The sequence below is a fragment of the Caretta caretta genome, chromosome 4, assembly GCF_965140235.1.
Source record: "Caretta caretta isolate rCarCar2 chromosome 4, rCarCar1.hap1, whole genome shotgun sequence".
Lineage (NCBI taxonomy): Eukaryota > Metazoa > Chordata > Testudines > Cheloniidae > Caretta > Caretta caretta.
The window spans coordinates 130,681,588-130,703,449 of NC_134209.1; the positions used below are offsets into that span (position 1 = coordinate 130,681,588).

At 40.5% G+C, this 21,862-nt stretch overlaps 1 protein-coding gene across 4 annotated transcripts in view; it reads left to right on the forward strand.

The window, feature by feature from the left end:
- The first annotated feature begins 5,590 nt into the window (after positions 1-5,590).
- Positions 5,591-21,862, forward strand: part of SH3TC1 (SH3 domain and tetratricopeptide repeats 1) — a 55,363-nt gene continuing 39,091 nt past the window's right edge. For 3 of the 4 annotated variants that reach the window (XM_048848978.2, XM_075128054.1, XM_048848980.2), the window contains exons 1-4: positions 5,591-5,692; positions 14,559-14,657; positions 14,891-15,182; positions 19,176-19,247. In XM_048848978.2, coding sequence (XP_048704935.1) covers positions 14,996-15,182; positions 19,176-19,247 — 259 coding nt within the window. In that variant the 5' untranslated portion in view covers positions 5,591-5,692; positions 14,559-14,657; positions 14,891-14,995. The remainder of the gene's footprint in view (positions 5,693-14,558; positions 14,658-14,890; positions 15,183-19,175; positions 19,248-21,862) is intronic. The other variant, XM_048848979.2, reaches the window with a different exon arrangement.

The following is a 21,862-nucleotide window of genomic DNA, read 5'->3' on the forward strand; positions in this document are numbered from 1 at the left end:
CAACAGCAATGTATTGTCACAGCTGGGTGCTTTGAGTCAGCGTTTCCCTGCAGACTACAGGGCGACTGCATTTCCTTAGAACTGGACCAGAGTATATTTTTCTCTTGGTGTTTTCTGTTTTTACATTCTGACCCAGATTGCAGAGCCAGTTTTTCATTTTGCAAGAGCTGGGGGAAGCTAGGCTATCTTGATTCCGACAAGGAAGAGGAAATGCTGACACAATTTGATGCCAAAAGATTTTAACCCCTGAGCTGATTTTTACTGGGAGTTTCTGTTCAGGTGTAACATGCTTGTTAGAGTGAAGCACAGTCTGGAATCTAATCTTCTCAAAAAGTGGAATTTAAATTTAGAGTAATCCTAGTGTAAAAATGATAATCTAGGACCATGATCCTGCAGACCTTTCTGCGTGCCAGGAATCCTACTGAAATCAATGCAATTATTTAGGTGAGTCACTGAATAAAAGGCTGTAAGATCAGGTGCATGCTTCGGGTATGTCTACACAGTAAAGAGAGTTGTCACTTTGGATGGGCTATTACCAGCAGGAGAGTGAGTTTGTGTGTAGGGGGGTGGAGGGTGAGAAAACCTGGATTTGTGCTGGAAATGGCCCAACTTGATGATCACTTTAGATAAGCTATTACCAGCAGGACAGTGGGGTGGGAGGAGGTATTGTTTCATGATCTCTGTGTGTATATAATATCTGCTGCAGTTTCCACGGTATGCATCCGATGAAGTGAGCTGTAGCTCACGCTCAAATAAATTGGTTAGTCTCTAAGGTGCCACAAGTACTCCTTTTCTTTTTGCGAATACAGACTAACCCGGCTGTTACTCTGAAACAGTAAAAGTTGTGCACAGGCCAGCCTACCTGAGCTAGCTTGACTCTAGCTAGTGCACATAATGACAGTAGTAAAGACAAGTGCAATGAGGGCTTCAGTACAAGTAGTTTAAGCCTGGCACAGACCTTGGGTATGTACTCTGCTCACTAGCCTGTACTGAAGCCCCCGCTTCTGTTATTATCCGTGTTAGTTGGATTCAGGCTTGTTCAGAGAGGTTAGTCCATGCAAACTGTTGTTATATAGACATGTCTTTAGCAGTTGTGCAATATGTCACATCTTCAAAGCATTATACGCATATTAGCTAATGAATGTTTACAATCCAGATTACAGTATTTTGGGGGATTACGCATCTGAGGGACTAATCAGACCAAAACTGTGCAAGAATACAAAACCGTCTTAAGCCCATTTCAAAACCTACCGTGTCCAGCATATATATATATATAAAGAACTAGCATGACTGCCACGTTAAAATGACATTTCTCATTTAACTACACAGTGCATTGGGGGCAGACAAAGTTCAGTCTGGAGACTGCAGATACCGTGAGATTGGTGTTTAGAACCGCACAAATTTCCCTGCAAGTTAGAACATACACAAGGCAGGCAGGAGAAGCCCCCTTAGTCCCAGTTCCGAAGCTCCAGGATTGGCACTTGCGTTAAAGGTTCTCAGCTGTTATATATCCCATGGAGTCCTTAACTCAAAATATCCTTTCTTCTCACGGTTTAAATTGGGCTCTTAAGGCCAAAACCTGCCCTCCTATATATATATCTCACCAATTTCAGTGGGACTGCCTGGGTGTAATTTGGGGTAGAACTTGCTCTTTAAATATTAACACGTTATATAATATTTGAGAGGCACTGCTGAAGAAAAACCCTAAAGCCTTCAGCCAAATGCGCAGCTGCATTGAAGCATGCAAACAGGATGCTGAATAGCAATGCCAGAGAAAGACAATGGAAATTAAAGGAAATATCTTGTTTTCATATGAGACGTCTTTCAACTTCCTGGCAGCTTCTTTCAATCATCCTGAAAAGATCCAGGACAGCTAGACAAAAACAGGGGTTTTTTCTCATCTCATTTGTGTCTAATTATTTTCATAGTTATGAGAGAGATCAAAGCACCAACAGAACCTATGCCCCAATGTGAAGGAATCTGAATAGTTTCTGCAAGTCATGCAGCACCAAATTCCTAGGACTTTCAAGCTGGAACATAAGGGAATATGGAATTCCTAATGTGGTATCCACAATGTACCCGAGTTGTGCTTTTTCCTGTTTGTTACAGTGCATTGGTCTCTGGGGTTATTTAATGAGGGCAGGTGTCCACAGTGTAGAGGTATTGAATTGTCTTTGTGTAGTGGTGTTTTAAAAAGGCTACAGAAGGTCAAGGGCCAGGGCCAGTTTGAGATGTGTTCATTCCCTAGGCACAAACCTTTCCATTTCCCCACGTCCCTCCAGATGCGCATCTTGAGTGAAAAGGCACTGGTTAAATTCCATTGAGAATACCACAATGTAGGGTGTCCACCCAAAGGAATCTAAGAACAATTACAGGCATGTACATGAACTATAACGGTACTATCTTCTAGGCTATAAACCACAAGAAAGGCTGAAGAAAATGGTGATTCTGATGCTGGACTGGGACTAAGGTGATTTGGGTTCAATTCCTGGTTCTGTCATAGACTTTCTGTGTGAAATCTGGCAAGTAATTTAATCCCTGCCTTAGTTTCCCTGTCTGTGAAATAGGGATAATAATAGTTGCCTACTTCACAATGGTGTTGTGAGGATAAATTTATGAGATGCTCAGATACTACAGTGATTGGAGCCATAAAAGAAACCTAGTAAGAGAGTGAGAGACTTTTCTGTTACTCACAGAACAGTCACAAATTTGAATTTGGATTAGATTTGCACAGTTACAAAAGAAAACGATACATTTAATCCAAATAAAGGAACCAATTATCTCTTCAGTCCTTTCCTAGAATCCCCAATAATGTGACTTGAAATTAGGGGAGAAACTGCTCCCAAATCTTCAAAGAAAACAAAAATGTGCCAACAAGCTTAAATATTTACAAAATTGAAGGGAAAATGGTTAGTTTAAAATATATTATTTCCTGCTAAAAAGCACAACAGTGCTACAAGTTAATTTAAAATGTAATGCCTTTAGCACAACGTGTTTTATGCAATCTCATATTATATTATTATGCAATATCATACAGTCACGTTATTGATGGAAAAGACTATCAGGTGAATGGTAGTCTTGACTGTGCAAGGATTTAAGTCGCTTCCAGTTCCACTGATTTCACTGGGAATGGAGGATATTCAGCATATTGCAAGGTCAGAATATAGATGTCTATTGTTATCATATTATAACAATGTTTATAATGCACACTATCACAGTATATAACAATAAAATAACTCATTTATATGTTGCTGCTGTAGCTAGCTTACAAAGTTCTGAAGAAAATGTTAGCTTCTTAATAACAGATATTAGTAAGTATCATAACAAAGATGGTTTAGTATTTTGGGGCTTTTCCCCCCGTGTTTGTATACCACCTAGCACACTGGGGTATGCAATGGTCCATGTCTAGGGTGTGAACACTACAAATAAATAAATAAATAATGGGTATTAAATGAACTTGAGTCTCTACTTTTACATTTTAAAACCACTGGAGCTAAAAGGAAAATGTGGAAAATATACAAGGTCTGATTTTGAGCCATTTTGTAACTGGAAGAATTTCAAGTAGGCTAATACTTAGGGCAGTCAAGCGATTAAAATAATTAATCATGATTAATTGTGCAATTAATGTGCTGTTAAACAATAATAGAATACTATTTATATAAATATTTTTGGATGTTTTCCACATTTTCAAATATATTGATTTCAGTTACAACACAGAATACAAAGTGTACAGTGCTCACTTTATATTTTTTATTATAAATATTTGCACTGTAAAAATAAAAGAAATAGTATTTTTCAATTCACTTAATACAAGTACCGTAGTGCAATCTTTTTATCATGAAAGTTGAACTTCCAAATGTAGAATTATGTACAAAAAATAACTGCATTCAAAAATGTAAAAAATGTAAAACTTTAGCGCCTACAAGTCCATTCAGTCCTACTTCTTGTTCAGCCAATTGCTCAGACATACAAGTTTGTTTACATTTGCAGGAGATAACGCTGCCACTTCTTGTTTACAATGTCACCTGAAAGTGAGAACAGGTGTTCACATGGCACAGTTGTAGCCAGTGTTGTATGATATTTAAGTGCCAGATGAGCTAAAGATTCATATGTCCCTTCATGCTTCAACCATCATTCCAGAGGACGTGATGATGACGGGTTCTGCTCGATAACAATCCAAAGCAGTGCAGACCAACGCATCTTCATTTTCATCATGCCACCAGCAGAAGGTTTATTTTCTTTTTTGGTGGTTCCGGTTCTGTAGTTTCCGCATGGGAGTGTTGCTCTTTTAAGACTTCTGAAAGCATGCTCCACAACTCGTCCCTCTCAGATTTTGGAAGGCACTTCAGATTCTTAAACCTTGGGACGAGTGCTGTAGCTATCTTTAGAAATCTCACATTGGTACTTTATTGGCTTTTTGTCACATCTGCAGTGAAAGTGTTCTTAAAACAACATGTGCTGGGTCATCATCCGAGACTGCTATAATATGAAATATATGGCATCATGCAGGTAAAACACAGATCAGGAGACATACAATTTTCCCCCAAGGAGTCGAGTCACAAATCTAATTAACGCATTATTTTTTAACAAGCATCATCAGCTTGGAAGCATGTCCTCTGGAATGGTGGTCGAAGCATGAAGAGGCATATGAATGTTTAGCATATCTGGCATGTAAATATCTTGCAATGCCGGCTACAAAAGTGCCATGCCAATGCCTGTTCTCACTTTCAGGTGACATTGTAAATAAGAAGTGGGCCACATTATCTCCCGTAAATGTAAACAAACTTGTTCCTCTTAGCGATTGGCTGAACAAGAAGTAGGACTGAGTGGACTTGGAGGCACTGAAGTTTTACATTATTTTTTTTTGCATAATTGCAGTCAAAAACAAAACAATCTACTTTTGTAAGTTGTACTTTCACCATAAAAAGATTGCGCTACGGTACTTGTATGAGGTGAATTGAAAAATACTATTTCTTTTGTTTGTCATTTTTACAGTGCAAATATTTGTAATAAAAATAATATGAGCACTCTACACTTTGTATTCTGTGTTATAATTGAAATCAATATATATTAAAATGTAGAAAAACATCCAAAATATTTAATACATTTCAATTGGTATTCTATTGTTTAACAGTGCAACGAAAACTGTGATGAATTGTGATTAATTTTTTTATCACAATTAATTTTTGTGAGTTAATTGCATGAGTTAACTGTAATTAATCAACAGGCCTACTAATACTTTGACCAAAATCAAACAAATTAAACGAAGTCATGTATTCTCTGCCTTAAGGACTACTTATTACTCTGTTTGTGTAGTGCTTAGCACAATGCGTTGGGGCTTCCAGATATAGATGATAATAAATTTCAGCTCTTAAGAGCAAATGTATCTGACTGAGGCTTTCAGTATATTTCTGACATATTTTCCTGCATGGCAAATTGTTAGTAGTCCAATGCACTGAGCTTGCAATTGTGAGCGTTTTAGAAAAGGAGATTCTTGGATGGACGGTATCAGTTAATGGTCAACTATCAGTTAGTTCATATATCCAAGCTGGGCTGTTCAACCAACAGGAAAGTAAAAAGGTCAAACAGGAAGGGATGGATCAGGAGTCAGTTCCAACTAGAGCTGTGGAAGGCTGAGATCTGCCTGCAGTTCACCAGAATGTTAGAATAGAACAAATCAGATTCGGAAAAGGTAGGAGAAATATTATGCTTCATACCTGAGTATCTAGCTGTATTTAGGCTGTTTGTGTTGTAATATTTGATTGTTGGACTCTACTATGTCTGAAAAAAATGTGAGCAACTGAGGGGAATGATTTTAGTAGCAGAGTAGCTTACTGCTTGGTTACAGGGATAGATTTAAAAATAAATGTAATGGTAATGGGTTGTAGTAATAAATTTCAGCAGTGACATTTATGGACATTTTTATGTGATGTTTTTGTTGCTTTTGTCAAGAACCAGGATGTTTCTGTTCTTTGCTTTTTGTTTTCTCTTCTCTTCTACAGTTTATTCAGAATAGGCCAAACTTTTTTAAACCTGAGCACCCAAAAGGAAGGATTTTGATCCATATTTAGACACTTTAAAAATCACCTGGTTTTCAGAAGACCTGCAGTGCACAAATGTTCACAAATGTTCACTTTAAGTTAGGTGCCTAAATGAGGATCTGAATCCATAATTTTTAGGTGCCAAAGTTTGAGAATTTTGAACATAGGATACATTTTTCAAAAACACTGAAGTCCCATTTTCAGAAAGGGGTGTAGGCAATTAGGTGCTTTTGAAAATGTTAACTATGCTGCAAACAGTAGCATTGTCTCTGTTTTAATCTGTCAATGAATAAAAGCCCTAATGAGCTTTTATGAAGGACTGCAAGTTTTCCATTTTACCTCCCCTTAACTTGAGCACTGAGTTTCACAAGGTGCTGTTTCTATGTAATAGGGTAATACACTGAAATTATATGTTACATTTTTACTGTATCTAAGTGCTGAGAGTATAATACGTTGGATGGAATATTATTATTTTGATTTACAATTGCGGTAGCCCCTAGAGGACTCTAGCAGATCAGGACCCCATTGTGCTTGAGTACAAGCACCTAATTAATGTCAGTCTTTGCCATATGAGTCTCTGCTATGAGAAGTTTGCAGTCTAAAAGACAAGATGAAACAGGTAATGAAACAAACAAATTCGGAGAGAAGTGGGTGAGAAGGAAGGGTGAAGTAGCAGCTTTCATAACGTAAACCAATTTATGTTGCAGTGTTGCTGTAGCCATGTAGGTCCCAGGATATTAGAGAGACAAGGTGGGTGAGGTAATATCTTTTATTGGACTTCAGGACTGGAACCTGGACCTGAATATTGGACATGAAAAAGAGCTGTGTGTAGCTCAAAAGCTTGCCTCTTTCACCAACAGAAGTTGGTCCAATGAAAGATATCACCTCACTCACCTTGTCTAACCAAAATATAGGGTGTCTTGAAAATGATGCAACTTCTAAGGGAATTTAGCAGGGTTCAAAGGGAGATTGGACACTAATATGGATAACAAAACTAACAGTTAATGCCAACAAAAAGTATTTGAGGGGAGAGACGCTGTGTTTCATGTTTTAAACAAATCTCTCATTATTAGTAATTAGGATGAGGGCAGATTATACCTCATCATCTACTGTGGAGTTTCTTGCACTTTCTTCTGAAGCACCTTTTGCTGGCCACTGTTGGAAACAGGATACAGGACTAGATGGACCGCGGGTCTGATCCAGGAGAGCAGTTCCTATGTAGGACTATGTTACTATATTGTTCACTTAGCAGGACAGATAGCAGGAACCGAATGGCTCAGGGGCTTTAGAATGGGATAATGGGAAGGAAGCATAGCCCTGCTGTGTGTGGGTCAGAATCTGTAGTGTGGATTAGTTTTGCTGTCCCAATCCTGGCACCAGTTAGACCAGTCTAAAGACTTGTAATTTACAAGAGCTGTCCATGAGCCCCAAGAAGCTCCTCTGAGATAGCTGGGGCATAGAGAAACTCCAGCTACAATCCCTTTCCCTCAGACCATGCCCACTGTGTGGGGATGTGGCTGGAAAGAGGTGTGCCTAGGAGCTACAAAGGTGATTCTGCACCATCCAAGCATTCCCCTAGGTGTGAGGAATTCTTCAGGGGCAAGTTATGCCAGCCTTAGGGCTGCTTTGAACCACTGAGTGGCTGAGGAACTGGTTATTGGTGTCAGGTGGCTTGGGTTATGTTCTTGGCTCTGGTACCGATTTCCTGTGTGAGTCAGAGAAACTCACTTCTCTCTGCGTTGGTTTCCTCCTGTGTAAAACTGGGATAATAAATTATAATACTGATCACCACACAGGAATATTGAAGCAAAATTAATGAATGTTTGTAAAGTGTGTTGGAATCCTCAAGTGGAAGGTGCTATATAAGTGCTAAGTACAATGGTCATCGATTGCATGTAGCTTTCTAGGCCACCAGTTCAAACCTGGCCCAGATTAGAAATGGCTTCCTGGTGTCCTATTCAAAATAAATGGGAGTCCCTCCCAATGCAGATCCTAGTTCTAGTTCCACATTGGAAGACACACCACTGCAGTAGGCAATATGTTAGCCTCAGCGAAGGGTCCAGTAATGGCCACCTTTCTGACCTAAAAACATAGTCTTCTCAACTTTCTCACCTCCGAGGTGTACCTTACAAGTCACGTTTGATGCACAGGGCAATAGACAGCATCTTGCATTGCAATGTTCTATGCTGTACCTGATTTGTGGGTACAATCAGAGGGTTTTAAATTTCTTGCTCCTCCATCCACCACTTTACCTAAGGAGTAAATTCACTAAATCAAAATGGTGGTGATGGAAAACAGTAAGTCTACGCTGTAACTCTTTACTATTTTCTTAAGCATTTTTAAAAAAAAGTTGCAGACAGAGTTAGCCTGATATTTTCCATTCCCCTATCTGTTTTGTTCCACTCTGTGGCGTTTTAAAGTTGCTTTCCAGATACTTTTAAAATTAAGTGGCAAGGGGGACAAAAATTGTGGGAAAACAGTATTGTTCCGTTTATCTTCCTTCCAAAAGGAAAAATAATGCCTTCCTTTCCCTGCCTGTCCACGCTGAACAACTCTCAAATCAACATGGTTAAGAGCCATGTTAACAAGCTGTACTTAATGCGCAGGAAAATATCTATGGCCTTCTGAGCCACACATGCCAGAATAGGCTGTTGCTAGTGGCTCTCAGGCAGGCCAGCCTGTTCAGATGAGAGACTGATGTATCTTGCTGAGAAAGCTGATAACAAAACCCAACCTCTAGCTCTACATTAGGATGTGTCAAGCAGTCCAGCTGCTATCTCTGCTCTGTTAGTACTGATACTCATGATAGGCTCTGCAGCTAGGAAATGAGCATTGTTATTCTTATTTATTTATATTATTGTAGTGCTTAGGAGCCCCAGTCAGATCAGAACTCTGGTATGTTAGGCACTGTACAAACAGAACAGCAAGTCCCTGCCCCAAAGAGCATCCCCAGGCCAGGGTGCCACAGCTTTTAAGGAAGGATATCTCCTGTTCTCCCCACATGCACTCACTGAATGAGGAATAGGCTCCTATTCGGAGAGATACAGAAAGCCCATGCAGCTTCCGTGGGCCAGCATGCTGTGATACCTATTGGCTTCCAGATCAAGGTTCAAAGAATATGGAATCCTGCTATAGTAACTGTTGGTTTATTTCAAAAAAAATCTGTCTAATAACTTCATTTTAAAAAATTCAAATGCATTGACAATCGCTGATTATAAAGAAACAAATTCATTCAGCATAGGAATTGCCATGTAGCACCAAACCCATGGTCCATCCAGTACAGCATCTCATGTTTGACAGAGGTCAGAACCAGCTGTTTCAGATGAAGGTGTAAGTAGTACCCCACAGTGAGCAGTTGTATCCCACATGCAAGCTTCATCCTAACCCCTAGTAGTGAGAGATTGATTAAGCCCTGAATTCTGAGGTTTAATGTCCCTTCTAAAGTTGTCTTGGCATTAATTACTATAGCTCTGGATATTCTTGTTCTCCCTCATAAATGTCCATTCCCTCTTTGAGTTGTGCTGACTTCAGTATTAAAAAAACAACTCGTAAGCAAAAGATAACTGGCATTAGCACAATAGATAAGGTAATGTACCAAAGTATGGATTGTTTAGTATGGTTTTGCTCCTTGTTGGATTATTTAACTGGGCACCTGAACTTTCAGTGAGAAGAAGAGAAACATGGTGACTAAAACAATGTTTAATAAGTCCTGTGGAAACCCATCAGTTGCTTGGGACCAGCTTGTCAAACGTATTTAGGTGCATACAGATGCACTTAGCTACCTAGCAGGATTTTTAAAAGTACCGAAGAAGGTTAGGTGCCTAATGCCCATTGAAATAATTGAAAATCTGGTCCCTGGTGCTTGTATGTAACCCAATGGATTAAAAAAAGGTAAAAATATAAATATTAGAATTGACAGCTACTGTATCTCACCCATAAACATTAAAGATGGGAAGGGATACTACAGAAAGGAGAATCAGGTTGTCAGGTGCTTGAATGAGACATTTGCTCTTGCTCTGTTACCCTCAGAAGAGCAAAGGGAGAAAACTATCATTGGTACAGACATAGCTTCTCCTGTTCTTTCCCGCTTTGATTTGTCCCTTGGCTTGTGCTCTGAGAAATTCTGTGTCTCATTCTCCTTAAAGTGCTGATATCTATCTTAACATTCTGAGAATTCAGACTTTGTTCTGATACCTTTCAGCATTCTTCTCAATGCATTCCTTCAGGCTAGTGCTCAACCCCGTTATATGTGTAACTCTTAAAACACGCACGCGCGCGCACACACACGTGCACGAAGGAGATAGCAAAAGTTAATTAGTATCTTTTCCATCACTCATTATCCAAATTCCTGGAATTCTAGTCCTTTGTACAGGCTGCTCCCTTCATGTTATATGCATTTGCTAAATTTTAATGAGAATTTGTTTCCATTTACAGATATAAAGTGATGTATATACAGATATTCTGAGCATTGTTGAATGTGTATGATATATTTTGCTATACATTCAGCTCTGCTTTTAGACCAAGATTACCCTTAACATCTGCAACTGTAAAGGACTTTCGAGGTGCCTTGAATAATAGAATTTGAAATACTAGTTCTGGAGTTTAATTATGGAATAATGGTCCAACAATCACCAATCTGAATTGATGTGCATGGGTTCTATCATTCAGATTTTTATTTATACATCCTACTTCCAAAAGTTAGCTCTGAGCATGTAAACCTTTATTGCCTGTGTGATTCTTCACTCATGTGAGCAGTTGCATTGACTTAAATGGGTCAAAAAGGTAAAATATTATTCATTTATTTATTTATATTTTGGTAGTACCCAGATGCCCCAGTCATGGACCAGAATCCCATTGTGTAAATGGTTCCAGATGTGCAATTACTTACGGAACTTTTTGTTTTGCACTTTTGTGCATTTGAAATATTGCGCTTAGGTTTTGATATAGTACCTGTCACTGTGGTCCCTAAGGGCTTGTCTACACTTACTGGGGGATCGATGAATGGTGATAGATTTTAGCAGGTCTAGTGAAAACCCACTAAAATTGACCACAGATTGCTCTCCCATCCACTCCTGTACTCCACCGGATAGAGAAGAGTAGGGGGAGTCGATGGGAGAGTGTCTCCCATCAACATCGCGTAGTGTGGACCCCGTGGTAAGTAGATCTAAGCTACGTTGATTTGAGTTATGCGTTCAGGTAACCCAAATTGCATAGCTTAGATCAAATTTCCCCTGTAGTGTAGACAAGGCCTAAGATAGACAGATATAGAGATAATTAGAAAGAAAGAAACCGCTTTATCCTGATTTATTGGTGACATATAGGTTCTAAGTGACGATAGATTTAGAGCTGGATGGGAAATGAAATTTCACAGGATGGGACGACAAAGATTTTGAAAATTTTTCCCTTGGGACAAAATGTACATTTTCATGAAATGCCCTCTCCGCACACCCCCACCCCCCAAATCAGTTTGGGTCAATCAAAACATTTCATTTCAATAATTTTTAAACATTTAATTTTCATTTTGAACATTTTTAAAAAAAAATTCTCTGTATTTAGCTTAAATTTCTAAACAAACCATTGTTTTGAACTGGAAAACTGGAATTTTATATTTCTAGTTTTGACAATTCCAAAACTTTTCCTTAGTTGAGAAATTCTTCAAAAATAATGCTTTCCCATGAAAAATTACATCAGGATGTTCTGATGAACAATATTTTTTCATTGGAAAATGCTCATTTGTCAAAACTTGAACTGTTTGTGGGATATATATCTGTACATATATATAAAATATGAAGGTTTCTACAAATTTGTTGTTTTGAAACAAATTTGGGAAAAGTTTTGAAATTGTCAAAACAGGATGTTTTGACCTTTTTAATTCAATTTTTTGGTTCAACACATTTCCTTTCAAAATGTAAGGTTATTATAAATTAAAAAATCAATTAAAAAGTTCAATTCAAAACAAAACATTTTGAAATTATGGAAACAAAAGGGTTGGATTGACCTGAACTGAATGCTTTGTCAGATTGTCAGTTTGTGAAAATTTTCAAGATTTTCACTTTTTGTCCCAGTTCAGAATGGTTTTTTTTTTTTTCAAAATCTTGAAAATTTGCCTGAAACAGGAACACCATTTCCCATCCAGCTCTATTCAGAAGGCACGCACTTAGAGGAGCACAAGCAACATGGAGGACAATGCACTATGGAATATCCTTTCAGACAGGGAGCTGGGAGGACAGAGAAATGACTAGACTGATTATGCAGGCATGGTTAGGGGGGCTTGTCCATAGAGCAACCAGGGTGGTGAAGGTGATTGTTTACCACTCCAGTTCAGGGCAAGAGTAAACTATCAACTGCCATGGTTACTCACCAAGTTTTAACCATGTTTAGAGACATAAATGACACCAACAGGTTTGAAACCTGGTATAATTGTACTTAATCTTTTACTGTGAAAGGCTTGTCAAAGCAGGAAAGGATTCCACATGCCTAAGTGGAGTTTACACAAATGCAACAGGGCTTCCTGCAACCAAAGTCAAGCAATGATCAAAAGCATTAGCTAAAGTATGGCTCACTTAAGCCTGGTTCTGTAGAGGGAGGGGTGAGGCCATGCCTCTGCTTTTGCTCCCGATAATTTCCTTTCAGCTCTATCCCTTTTCTCTGGGTATGTCTTATACAGCAAAGAAAAACATGCAGCTGGCCCGTGCCAGCCATCTCGGGTTTGTGTGGCGCAGACTGTGGGGTTGTTTCATTGCTGTGCAGACTTCCGGGCTTGGAATAGAGTCCGAGCTCTGGGATCTTCCAACCCTGCAAGGCCCTAAAGCCCAGGCTCCAGCCCAAGCCCAGAAGACTACACAGCAATAAAACAGCAGAGTCGGCACTAGGCGTAAGCAGACTAAACAATAGCTCAAAGGGGCCCTCAATTTGCTTTTTTATTATGTGTTGTGTAGAAGGGGCCCCCAAATATTCCCATTTAGAGCCCGCAATGGAGTAGCACTGTGAAACAGCCCTGCAGTCCAAGCCCTGTGAGCCCAAGTCAGCTGGCACGGGCCAGCCACGGGTACTCTTAGAGATCATTCCTCCTTTACTCTTGCTTCCAGACTCAGCCCATAATTTCCTGCACCACATACCTCTCCTAGGGTGCTGCAGGGAGCTAATAACTAATTATCCACCTCTGACTTAGCCCTTCTACCCTGAAGATTCCAGCACTGAGGGTGGATCATTAACTGAATCCACAAAAATCAGCTCCCTTTCTTGCGTTCTTTAAGAATGCAGTACCTATACCACCAATCTTGTCCTCTTCAAAATGTTACTGACATTTTTCACTGCATTGCCACTGTGATGTGGATGAATGCTATTCCTGGGAGGCTGTGTGTTAAAGCTAGCAGGGAGTGAACAATCGGCAATGGGCATAAGTAAATTTCATTCTGTCTTTCATTGTTAGTCATACTTATCTCTCTCCCTGCTTATCCAGACATTAATGAATCCAGATTTGCCAAAGCCTTTTCCTGGGGTGTAATAGGCTCAAAGTGCCATGCAGGAAGGAAGCAATCAGAACTAACGTGTAACAGCAGTTACCGTTTTCAAAGCCTTTATAAACCATCAGTTATTAATCCTCACAACATACTAATAAGGTAGATACATTAATATTACTTTCCCCATTTTAAAGTTGGGAAAACTGAGCCAGAGAAGTTAAGTACCGGGGCTTTAGTAAAGGTGTGACATACAAGTGCTGAAAAGAGGCTGCTCTTCAATTTCTAGTCCCTATTACATGTTCTTCATCTGGATTACAGAAAGTTATTTCCTACTGTGCAGCATCCCCCCTGCCATGCGGGATTTGGGAAAGAAACTGCGGGGAGGCGCGAGCCAGAGACTGAAGCCCACACAGCATCAGCAGAATCAGCCTAAGCAGGGGCTGCTGAAGACTTTTAACTGGACTTTTTCTGCCCTCTGTTGATTGGCTGTTTGCTTCAACCTTCTCCTGCCCCCGTCCTCACAGTATCTTCACCTGAGCCTCACTCCACCCTGCTCTCATATCTTCAACCCCTCCCTCTTCTCAACTGCTTGTGTCCCCTTTCCTCCCTCTCTCTTCCCTTCTCTTTCGCTTTAATCTCTTCTTAATTAACCCCCCCAAAAACCCCTTCCAAACTCCTCCCCCCAAATACCCCCAAACATGGAACTAACGTGATATTTGCTGCCATCACATCAGTGGCTCTGCTTGTGTGTTATAACTCTTTCCCCTACCCTCTGTCTCTTTTCTGTTTATGAAATTGTTAGCTCTTTGGAGCAGGGATTATCTGTTATTCTCTGTGAACAATGCCTATCACAAAGGGGCCCTGATCTGGGTTGGTCCCTAGGCGCTGTAGTAATAAACATGATGATTATGATTAGAAAGGGACTACTCTAATAGCTCCCATTACAAAAACTGTACAGTGAATCAGTGGCAGAGCTCGGACTAGAATTCACATGTTCTTGATCCCCGGCCTCTTGCTTAGTCCATGTGACAACACTGCTTCTTTACACCTCCAGATCAGAGTATTGGGGGAGCTTGAGATCTTGTTGGAGAAAAAAATCTGATGATGGAAGGTTTTAAGGAAGAAGCACAGAATTCAACTTACTGTTGAACTGGTGAGCACAGTATAGTTTTTCTTGCTACAAAGAATCCTTAGTTGGTTGACATGTTTTATTTTTTATTTTTTCAGTATTCAATCAAGGAGAATTCAATTTGTATATGATTTCTCTACTGGGCTGAATGTGATGGAAATGTTTTGCTTGCACACACAGTGCTGAAAGTTGTTGAATACATATTAAAAGCAGAGTCCTAATAGTGAGTTTTTATATACTGTGTTGATTCTCTTTAGAATTCGGACGATGCAAATTCTATAGCACTGCTTGGCATTGCAAGTGCTGGAGCTCCAGCAGCAGCAGTGGAATGCAATGTTTCTGGTTTTGGGCTCCACACCCTGATGGAGGAAGAAGGATTCTGCAGCTCTGCTCCCTATCTGGAAAGGAAACAACTTAGCTCTTGGGAAGGAAATAAACAGCAGCTGGGGAGGAGTGTGTCTGATTGTACGCATGTGGCAGCTAATACTGCCATTTCCACATCGATTAACATGGAAGAGGAGGTCTCTTTGCAAGGACAAATGGCCATGGGTAAGTCCTTCACTGTTATATCGTCTGGTCATTTTTGCTCTTCACTTGTTTGTGCTGCACAAAGCTGAGAACTGTCGGGTGTGTTTTCAGTTGTGCACTTTTTTCCCTCCTAAAGAACTTCTACAACTGTTAAACTGAGCAATACAAACAACTATATCTTTCCTTTCCAAAGGGGCTAAATGACCATATTAATGGTTCCTTTTCAGGTTTTTTTCCAGAATATCTTAAATCAGAGGTAAAATAAGGTTTAGGATTACATTGTATCAATATTCCAGGGCCAAGGGAATAGTAGAATATAAGTACTTTGCGAAAGACTCGCTTTTTGCAAAGATCCATCAGACTTCACAAACAGGGTTGATTGGTTTGGACTCCTATGAACACCTAGTTGCTTTAGGGTTGGTGTTGGAGATTCAGTAAGTGACATTCTTCTCTCTGACTCAGAATTGAACTAATATCCAACTATAGTCTTAGAAGGCACTGCGCATCTAGGGCCTCTGTCTTTAGAATTACTGATCATTTGTGTTCATTAAATATTCCATGGACCCCACATTTCGTAGGAGGAGGGTTGTTAATCCAAATGTTCTGAACCAAATACCAACTCCGATAATTATATTCTCCTTACTGAAATTCCCCTAGCAGTTTTAGCTGATTGAGTAAACTTTTTCAAATCCTCCCCTAAATTTATGAGTACCGTTTCTGTAGACTATTTCTCCCAATCATCAAGAACTGCTAGTTTTTACAAATTGTATCTCAAATGGCTTAGGGAGAAATTGTATCCTCTGATGCGCAAATGCAACTCCAATTGCAGTCCAGGAGCCAGGTGCAATCTCCAAGGGCAGAATTCAATCTCCAGTTTAGCTAGATAACTAAGCATGTGACTATCTTTAAACATGCAAAGAGCGCCATTGACTTCAGTGGGACTACTCACATGCTTAAAGTTAGGTATGCCTTAGCCTTACCGTTAGGTCCCTGGGCTTGTTTAAGATATCACTTAGATTGGTTTGATATGGGTGTAACTCCAGTAAATCTGAGTGGATTTACTCCTAGGCTACTCTAGTGAAAATGAGATCAGAATCAGAACTTGTATCTATATTTAATTCACACAAATGATTGCTCATGGTCCCTGGTACTTGCATAAGGTTACAGAAAAACTTGTTGGTTTTTTCCCCCCTGAAACTGATATATGTGAAAATGGTTATTATCCATTGAAGCACTTAGTGAGTCATAAATAAACTTTTGAAAAAGTTAGTCCCTGGTGCTGTATCAATAGCAATAGTGACAAGTCCACATATCAAAAACATTTCCTAATTAAGCAGCACTCTAGACTTCTATTCATGCTCAAAGCAGTAGCATGTCATTGTAGTTCTAAAAAGTGGCTTGTTTTGGGCTTGTGACTAAGCACAGAATCAGAGCTGACAGTCTGGATGCGAAATGATTATACTTATGATAATAATACTCATTAAATCCAGTTAGGCCTCTTCCGCAGCTGCCATATTGCCAGATTTAACTCAAACTGAAAGGTATGTTAAATGTTTTGCATCTATTTTCTCTTCCCTCTTCCATCCAGGTCAGCAATATAGAGAGAAGGATGAAGCCTTTTAGTCCTTTTACATGGAGTCTTTGTTATTCAAAGACTGATAGAGATTAGATTGGAGGTTTTTTTAAAACTGTACATTTGAATTAGTTGACTAGATAAGAAGTAGATATTGAGGGGACAAACTTACTGAGTATTTGCTCAATGTCAAACCATCCCATAAGGATGCAGCCATAGGACCCCACACAAACACCGGCTGGTATGCCTGGAAGAAAGGAGATAAATGTAAATATATTGTTATCCCATCCCTCTGAAACTCATGGAAACCATCTCAATGGACTGAGAGAGGCCAGAAAAGATCTACTCATGGGTATCACTTATATAATCTATAATACTTACAATGGTGACAAGTATCTTATATCGTCCCCTTCTCATCCTAATGAGGTTTCCTTGTGCTAGATCAGTGGTTTTCAGCCAGAGGCCTAAGGCCCTCTGGGGGGCCACAAGCAGGTTTCAGGGGGTTCGCCAAAATAAACCAGAGGGCAGAGCCAGCATTAGATTATCTGGTGCTCAGGGCAGAAAGCCGAAGCCTGAGTTGCACAGGGCTGAAGCCAAAGCCCGAGCAATGTAGCGTGGGGCCATAGGCAGTGCCCTGCTTGTTACCCCCTAATGCTGGCCCTGACTTTTAATCTGTCGGATATGCAGAAAAACAGTTGTTTGGGGCACAGGTGGGCTGTGGAGGTTTTTATAGCGTGTTGGGGGGGCCTCAGAAAGAAAAAGGTTGAGAACCCCTGTGCTAGATAATACTCATGTGGTCAGTGTTACCTTGTGCAGAGTCACAATTCATAAATGAGCCCCTGGGGTGTGCTGGACTGCTGCAGGGGGTTCCCATGGCTACCTAGTTCCCGAGAATCCTGCTGCAGTGGGAGCTGTGGAGGCTTGTGAGGCAGACGTTCTCCTTTTCTCACCTCCACCCAACCTGCCGGGTACGTGAGTTTGTCTAGCTCCAGAGCGTGAGTTAAAACCGGTGGTTGGCACTGAGCGAGTGCTACACTGCTGCTGCCTCTGCAATGGGTCTGGGACCGCACCCCAGCCTACTCTGCAAGGAGGCAAACATTACTGGCTCCCCTCAACATGAGGTGTATTCACGCAATGCCGTGGGACTGGGTTGAAAACACTGAGTGGAAATAGAATCACAGAATATGCCGGTTTACACTGCTGAAGTCCTGCGGGGGAGAAGGAAGGGCTGGAACTCGCAGAGGCATGCATACCGGGAGGCAGGGGCGCCGTCTCTTCACACTGCAGCCTCCACAGTATTGCCAATTGAACAAGTTTGTCACTAGATCTGGTGATTATTATTTTTTTTTTTTTTAGGTCTGCTACAGATTTTTTCAAGCTTTGCTGTGACAAGTCACCAAACTAAACTTTTAATGGCATCTGGTGACATTCTGGTGACTTTTGCTAGATCTAGTGATAGAATCACTTAATAGGTGACACTGGACAGAAGACAGACCTGAGGAGCTGAGATCCATGGGGGGCAGGAATGGGGGTGACTGGGGTAGCACTGAGTCTGTCAAGGGGCCTGGGGTTAAGCGGAGGGAGAGCAGGGGAGATATTGGGGGCTAGAGGCAGGACAGGGATGATATTGGGGCTGAGAGCAGAAGGCAGGAAAGGGGAGATATTGGGGCTCAGGGCATGGTGATATTGCGACTGAAGGCAGAAGGATATTGTTGATCAGGGGAGAGTAGGTGGCTCTGTGACTGGTAAGGAGAGGATTAAAAGAATCATGGTCAGCCAGAGAAGGGGGAGTGGAAGGGGCTTGGGCAGGGGCATGTGGGGCAGCTGGAGAGTCCCCGCTCCATTGCTGGGAAGACCACGCTGGGCAATTCCTGTCCACCGGCCCTGGAGAGCTCAGTTGCAGGTTGCTCCTCTGGGTTGGGCTCTGTAGTACAACCCTTGCCATTTAGAGTTTCCTGTCCCTGGAGATGTAGATCCCAGCGTGGTGGGCTCAGCTCGGGTGGAAGGTGCCTGATGTGAGTGGAAGGAAAGATGGCAATTGAGCTGGGTTTGGACTCTGGAGGGAGGGGTTCCCCATCCCTCATGGGGAACCACTAAAACTGGCTCCTCGCTCTGAAAAGAGAGATGGCAGAGGGTTACTGAGCCTCCATCTCTTCTTCCAGAGCAGGCCCAGAAGTGAAAGAGGCAGCGTGAGGAGATTTTTCCAGTGCCTTACAGCATGGCCACTCAGTTTACTGAGCTGCCATCTCTCCTTCTGGAGCGAGGTGACTTAAAAAACCCTTAAATTCCCTTAAGAAGTCTTTGGGACTTTCTTTGTGCATAAACAACCTTTTTCCTTTACTGTTCACTGCAAAGGATCAGAACTTTAAAAATATGTTTATGCTGTTTTTACTCAGTCTGATTATGAAAATGCCTCTTACTAGCCATTTTATTTGTTATAGACTTTTCTCAGAATAACTGCCTGAAGGCCAGTTCAAGGATACCACCCAGTCCAGCAGAAAGTTTTCCAACAGGTAGGAAGGACCTTTTTCTCTGTTACACATCATTTGAGTATTTGCTTTTTTCCACTAACCTTTGCTCTTCAGCTGAGCTACTAGATAAGTGATATTTCCAGGGTTGCCAACTCTTGCAATTTTATCACAAGTCTCACAATGTTTAATGTTTTTTTTTTTAAACCTTAGCTCCTGGAGGCATGTGATATGTTGAGAATCTCAGCTTTTATTTAAAAAAACAAAATTCAAAGTCTTCATGGATAAAAGCCTGAAAATGTTTACAGATTGTACCTTCAATGGTCTCAAGCCAGAAGGCACCATAAGAAGAACTTAATATTTATGGTATATCATGATTTTCAAGTCAATCTCGTGATCTTTAAGGCCCTCTCTATGTTTTGTGAACCCTTAGGTTTGGCCGTGCTGTATCTGTTAGCAAAGATGTAGGGATACTTTCCGGGTACGGAGGTGCAGCAGGGTTGCAGTCCTAGTATTTATGGGAGTTGAGCCCTAGTACTTATGGTTGTTGAGCAGCTCATGTTCTGCTCAATGACTTGAAAATGTCATGTTTCTGTTCTGTTTGTTTAGATTTCCCCCCCCTCACCTGTGGGGAAAATAAATAGTCCATTGGATAAAACTTTCAGAGGCAACCACTGTAGTTCATGCTGATTTTTCCTTGTTTTCAAGCAAATAGAGTAACTACATATATGCATAGGTAAATGACTTGCACGATACCTCAAGATGGTTTGGTGTCCTAAAGGCAGTGCTGTGCTCTGATGAGTTAGACATTTGGTCCAGAACTTGAACCAACTTGAACATACTGTAAGCAAATGCAACTCCGTGAATTCCAATTGGTCCCAATTGATTAGAGTCTGATCCAAAGCCCATTGAAGTTAATGGAGAGATTCACATATGCTGAGCACTCTAGCTTGATCCAGCAAAATACATAAGTAATTAATTTTAAGGGAATAACCTTAATGAATAACAACTGCTTAAGTCTTTCACTGAATCAGACTGGAGTGCTCAGCGCCTTGCAGAATTGAGCCCTTACTTCTTAAAGATCTGACTCAGAGCCTAGTAACATAAATAGGTAGACTCCAATGATATTAATGAGTCCTGAAGTGTGTTCTAAATTGGCCAAGGGGGCAGCATGCTCAACCTCTACAGAGAGAAGTGTTTCACATCAGTCAATATTAACTCTTTAGCTGATTAAGGGGGTGATTTATCAGGATTATTGGTTAATTTCTTGGAATAATTTGAAGAAAAAACATAAAAAATCTAGTATTTAAGTACAGAAATTGCTTATTTATTAGGGTCGTGTATGTGTATTTGGTTGAAAATTTGATAATGGTTTTTTAGGATTTATTGTGGTTGAAGTACTGTTTAATAGCTGCAAAGGAAGTGAATGAGTCAGTGGTACAAATTAATACTTATCTCAGCAATAGTATTCAGAGCATTTACAGTTTATCATGTTCGTGACTGACTCTAAGTTTACTGATGCGCAGCTAAATAACAATTTCCTTAATAATGCTTTGCCCTTCCATAACACCCTTCAACCCAGCCTTAAAGAGATTTTACAAGTTGTTACATTAGCTTTAATATTAACTGAGCCTGTCAGACTGTTAATGGTCCTCGGAGAAGTGGCTCCTAACAGTGCATAACAGTTTAGGACAATGTGTGAAGATACAGTTTTGGGGAAGGTATTACAATCACTTAGGTAAGGCTTAGCGAGAACACATTTTTCAATAGGTTGCTCTCTTCCCTCTGCACTAGGAATGAAACAGTTCCTCAGCCTGTTGTTGGAGGGCATTGTGTTTTATTGGTGCCCTACTTCTAAAGACATGTAAAATCAAGGTCTTGCTCATTTTGGCCTCAAAGATTCTATGAGTGGGAATAATAAGTAGGACTGGGTTTTTTGGGGTTTTTTTTACTTTATATGGATAATTTTGAGATTTTGTTGAAAACTTTTCATCTGAAAACGTCTGTGTTTCAGCCAAAAATTTTTGGTTGTGGATTTTTCAACAAAAAGTCAAAGTCTTCCATGGGGGTGGAGTGGGGGGTCGGAGGAAACATGACCAGTTCTCGTAATAATTTGTATCCTGGCTCAATTCTAACTCAGGCAGGGTAACTACCTACATTCTATTTACCCTAATTTCCTTCTCCCACCCACAGCTTCTGCTGGAAAAAGTTATTTTTCATTTCTTTCAAACTTTTTTGTGATGTTGCCAGCTGCTATTAAATAGCAGCCACATCTCACCACAGATGTCAGCATGTGAGTGGTAGGTGAAGTGATCCCCGTGTATTGTTTCTATAGCATATTGGTTTGTAAAGTGCTTTGGGGCCCATTCAAGTGAAAGTTCATTGTCATTCCTATTAAAATTGCTGCTCCGAGCAATGGGAATAGGTTAAAGTGCACAATATTATTCATTGTATTCCGGTGAGTTTCACTATTTTTTTACAACCTTGTATTTTTGTAGATTCAGAATTAGCAAATGCCCATGGATGTCATGCTAGTGGCGGTATTCTATTCTATATTTCTCTTGATCAGCAGAGTAGCCTTTTCTTGATAAATGAAATGCGGCAGAACTGGCTCTCCCATTCCAAAGAACTTGTGTGACTATAAACCAATATTCTTCTCA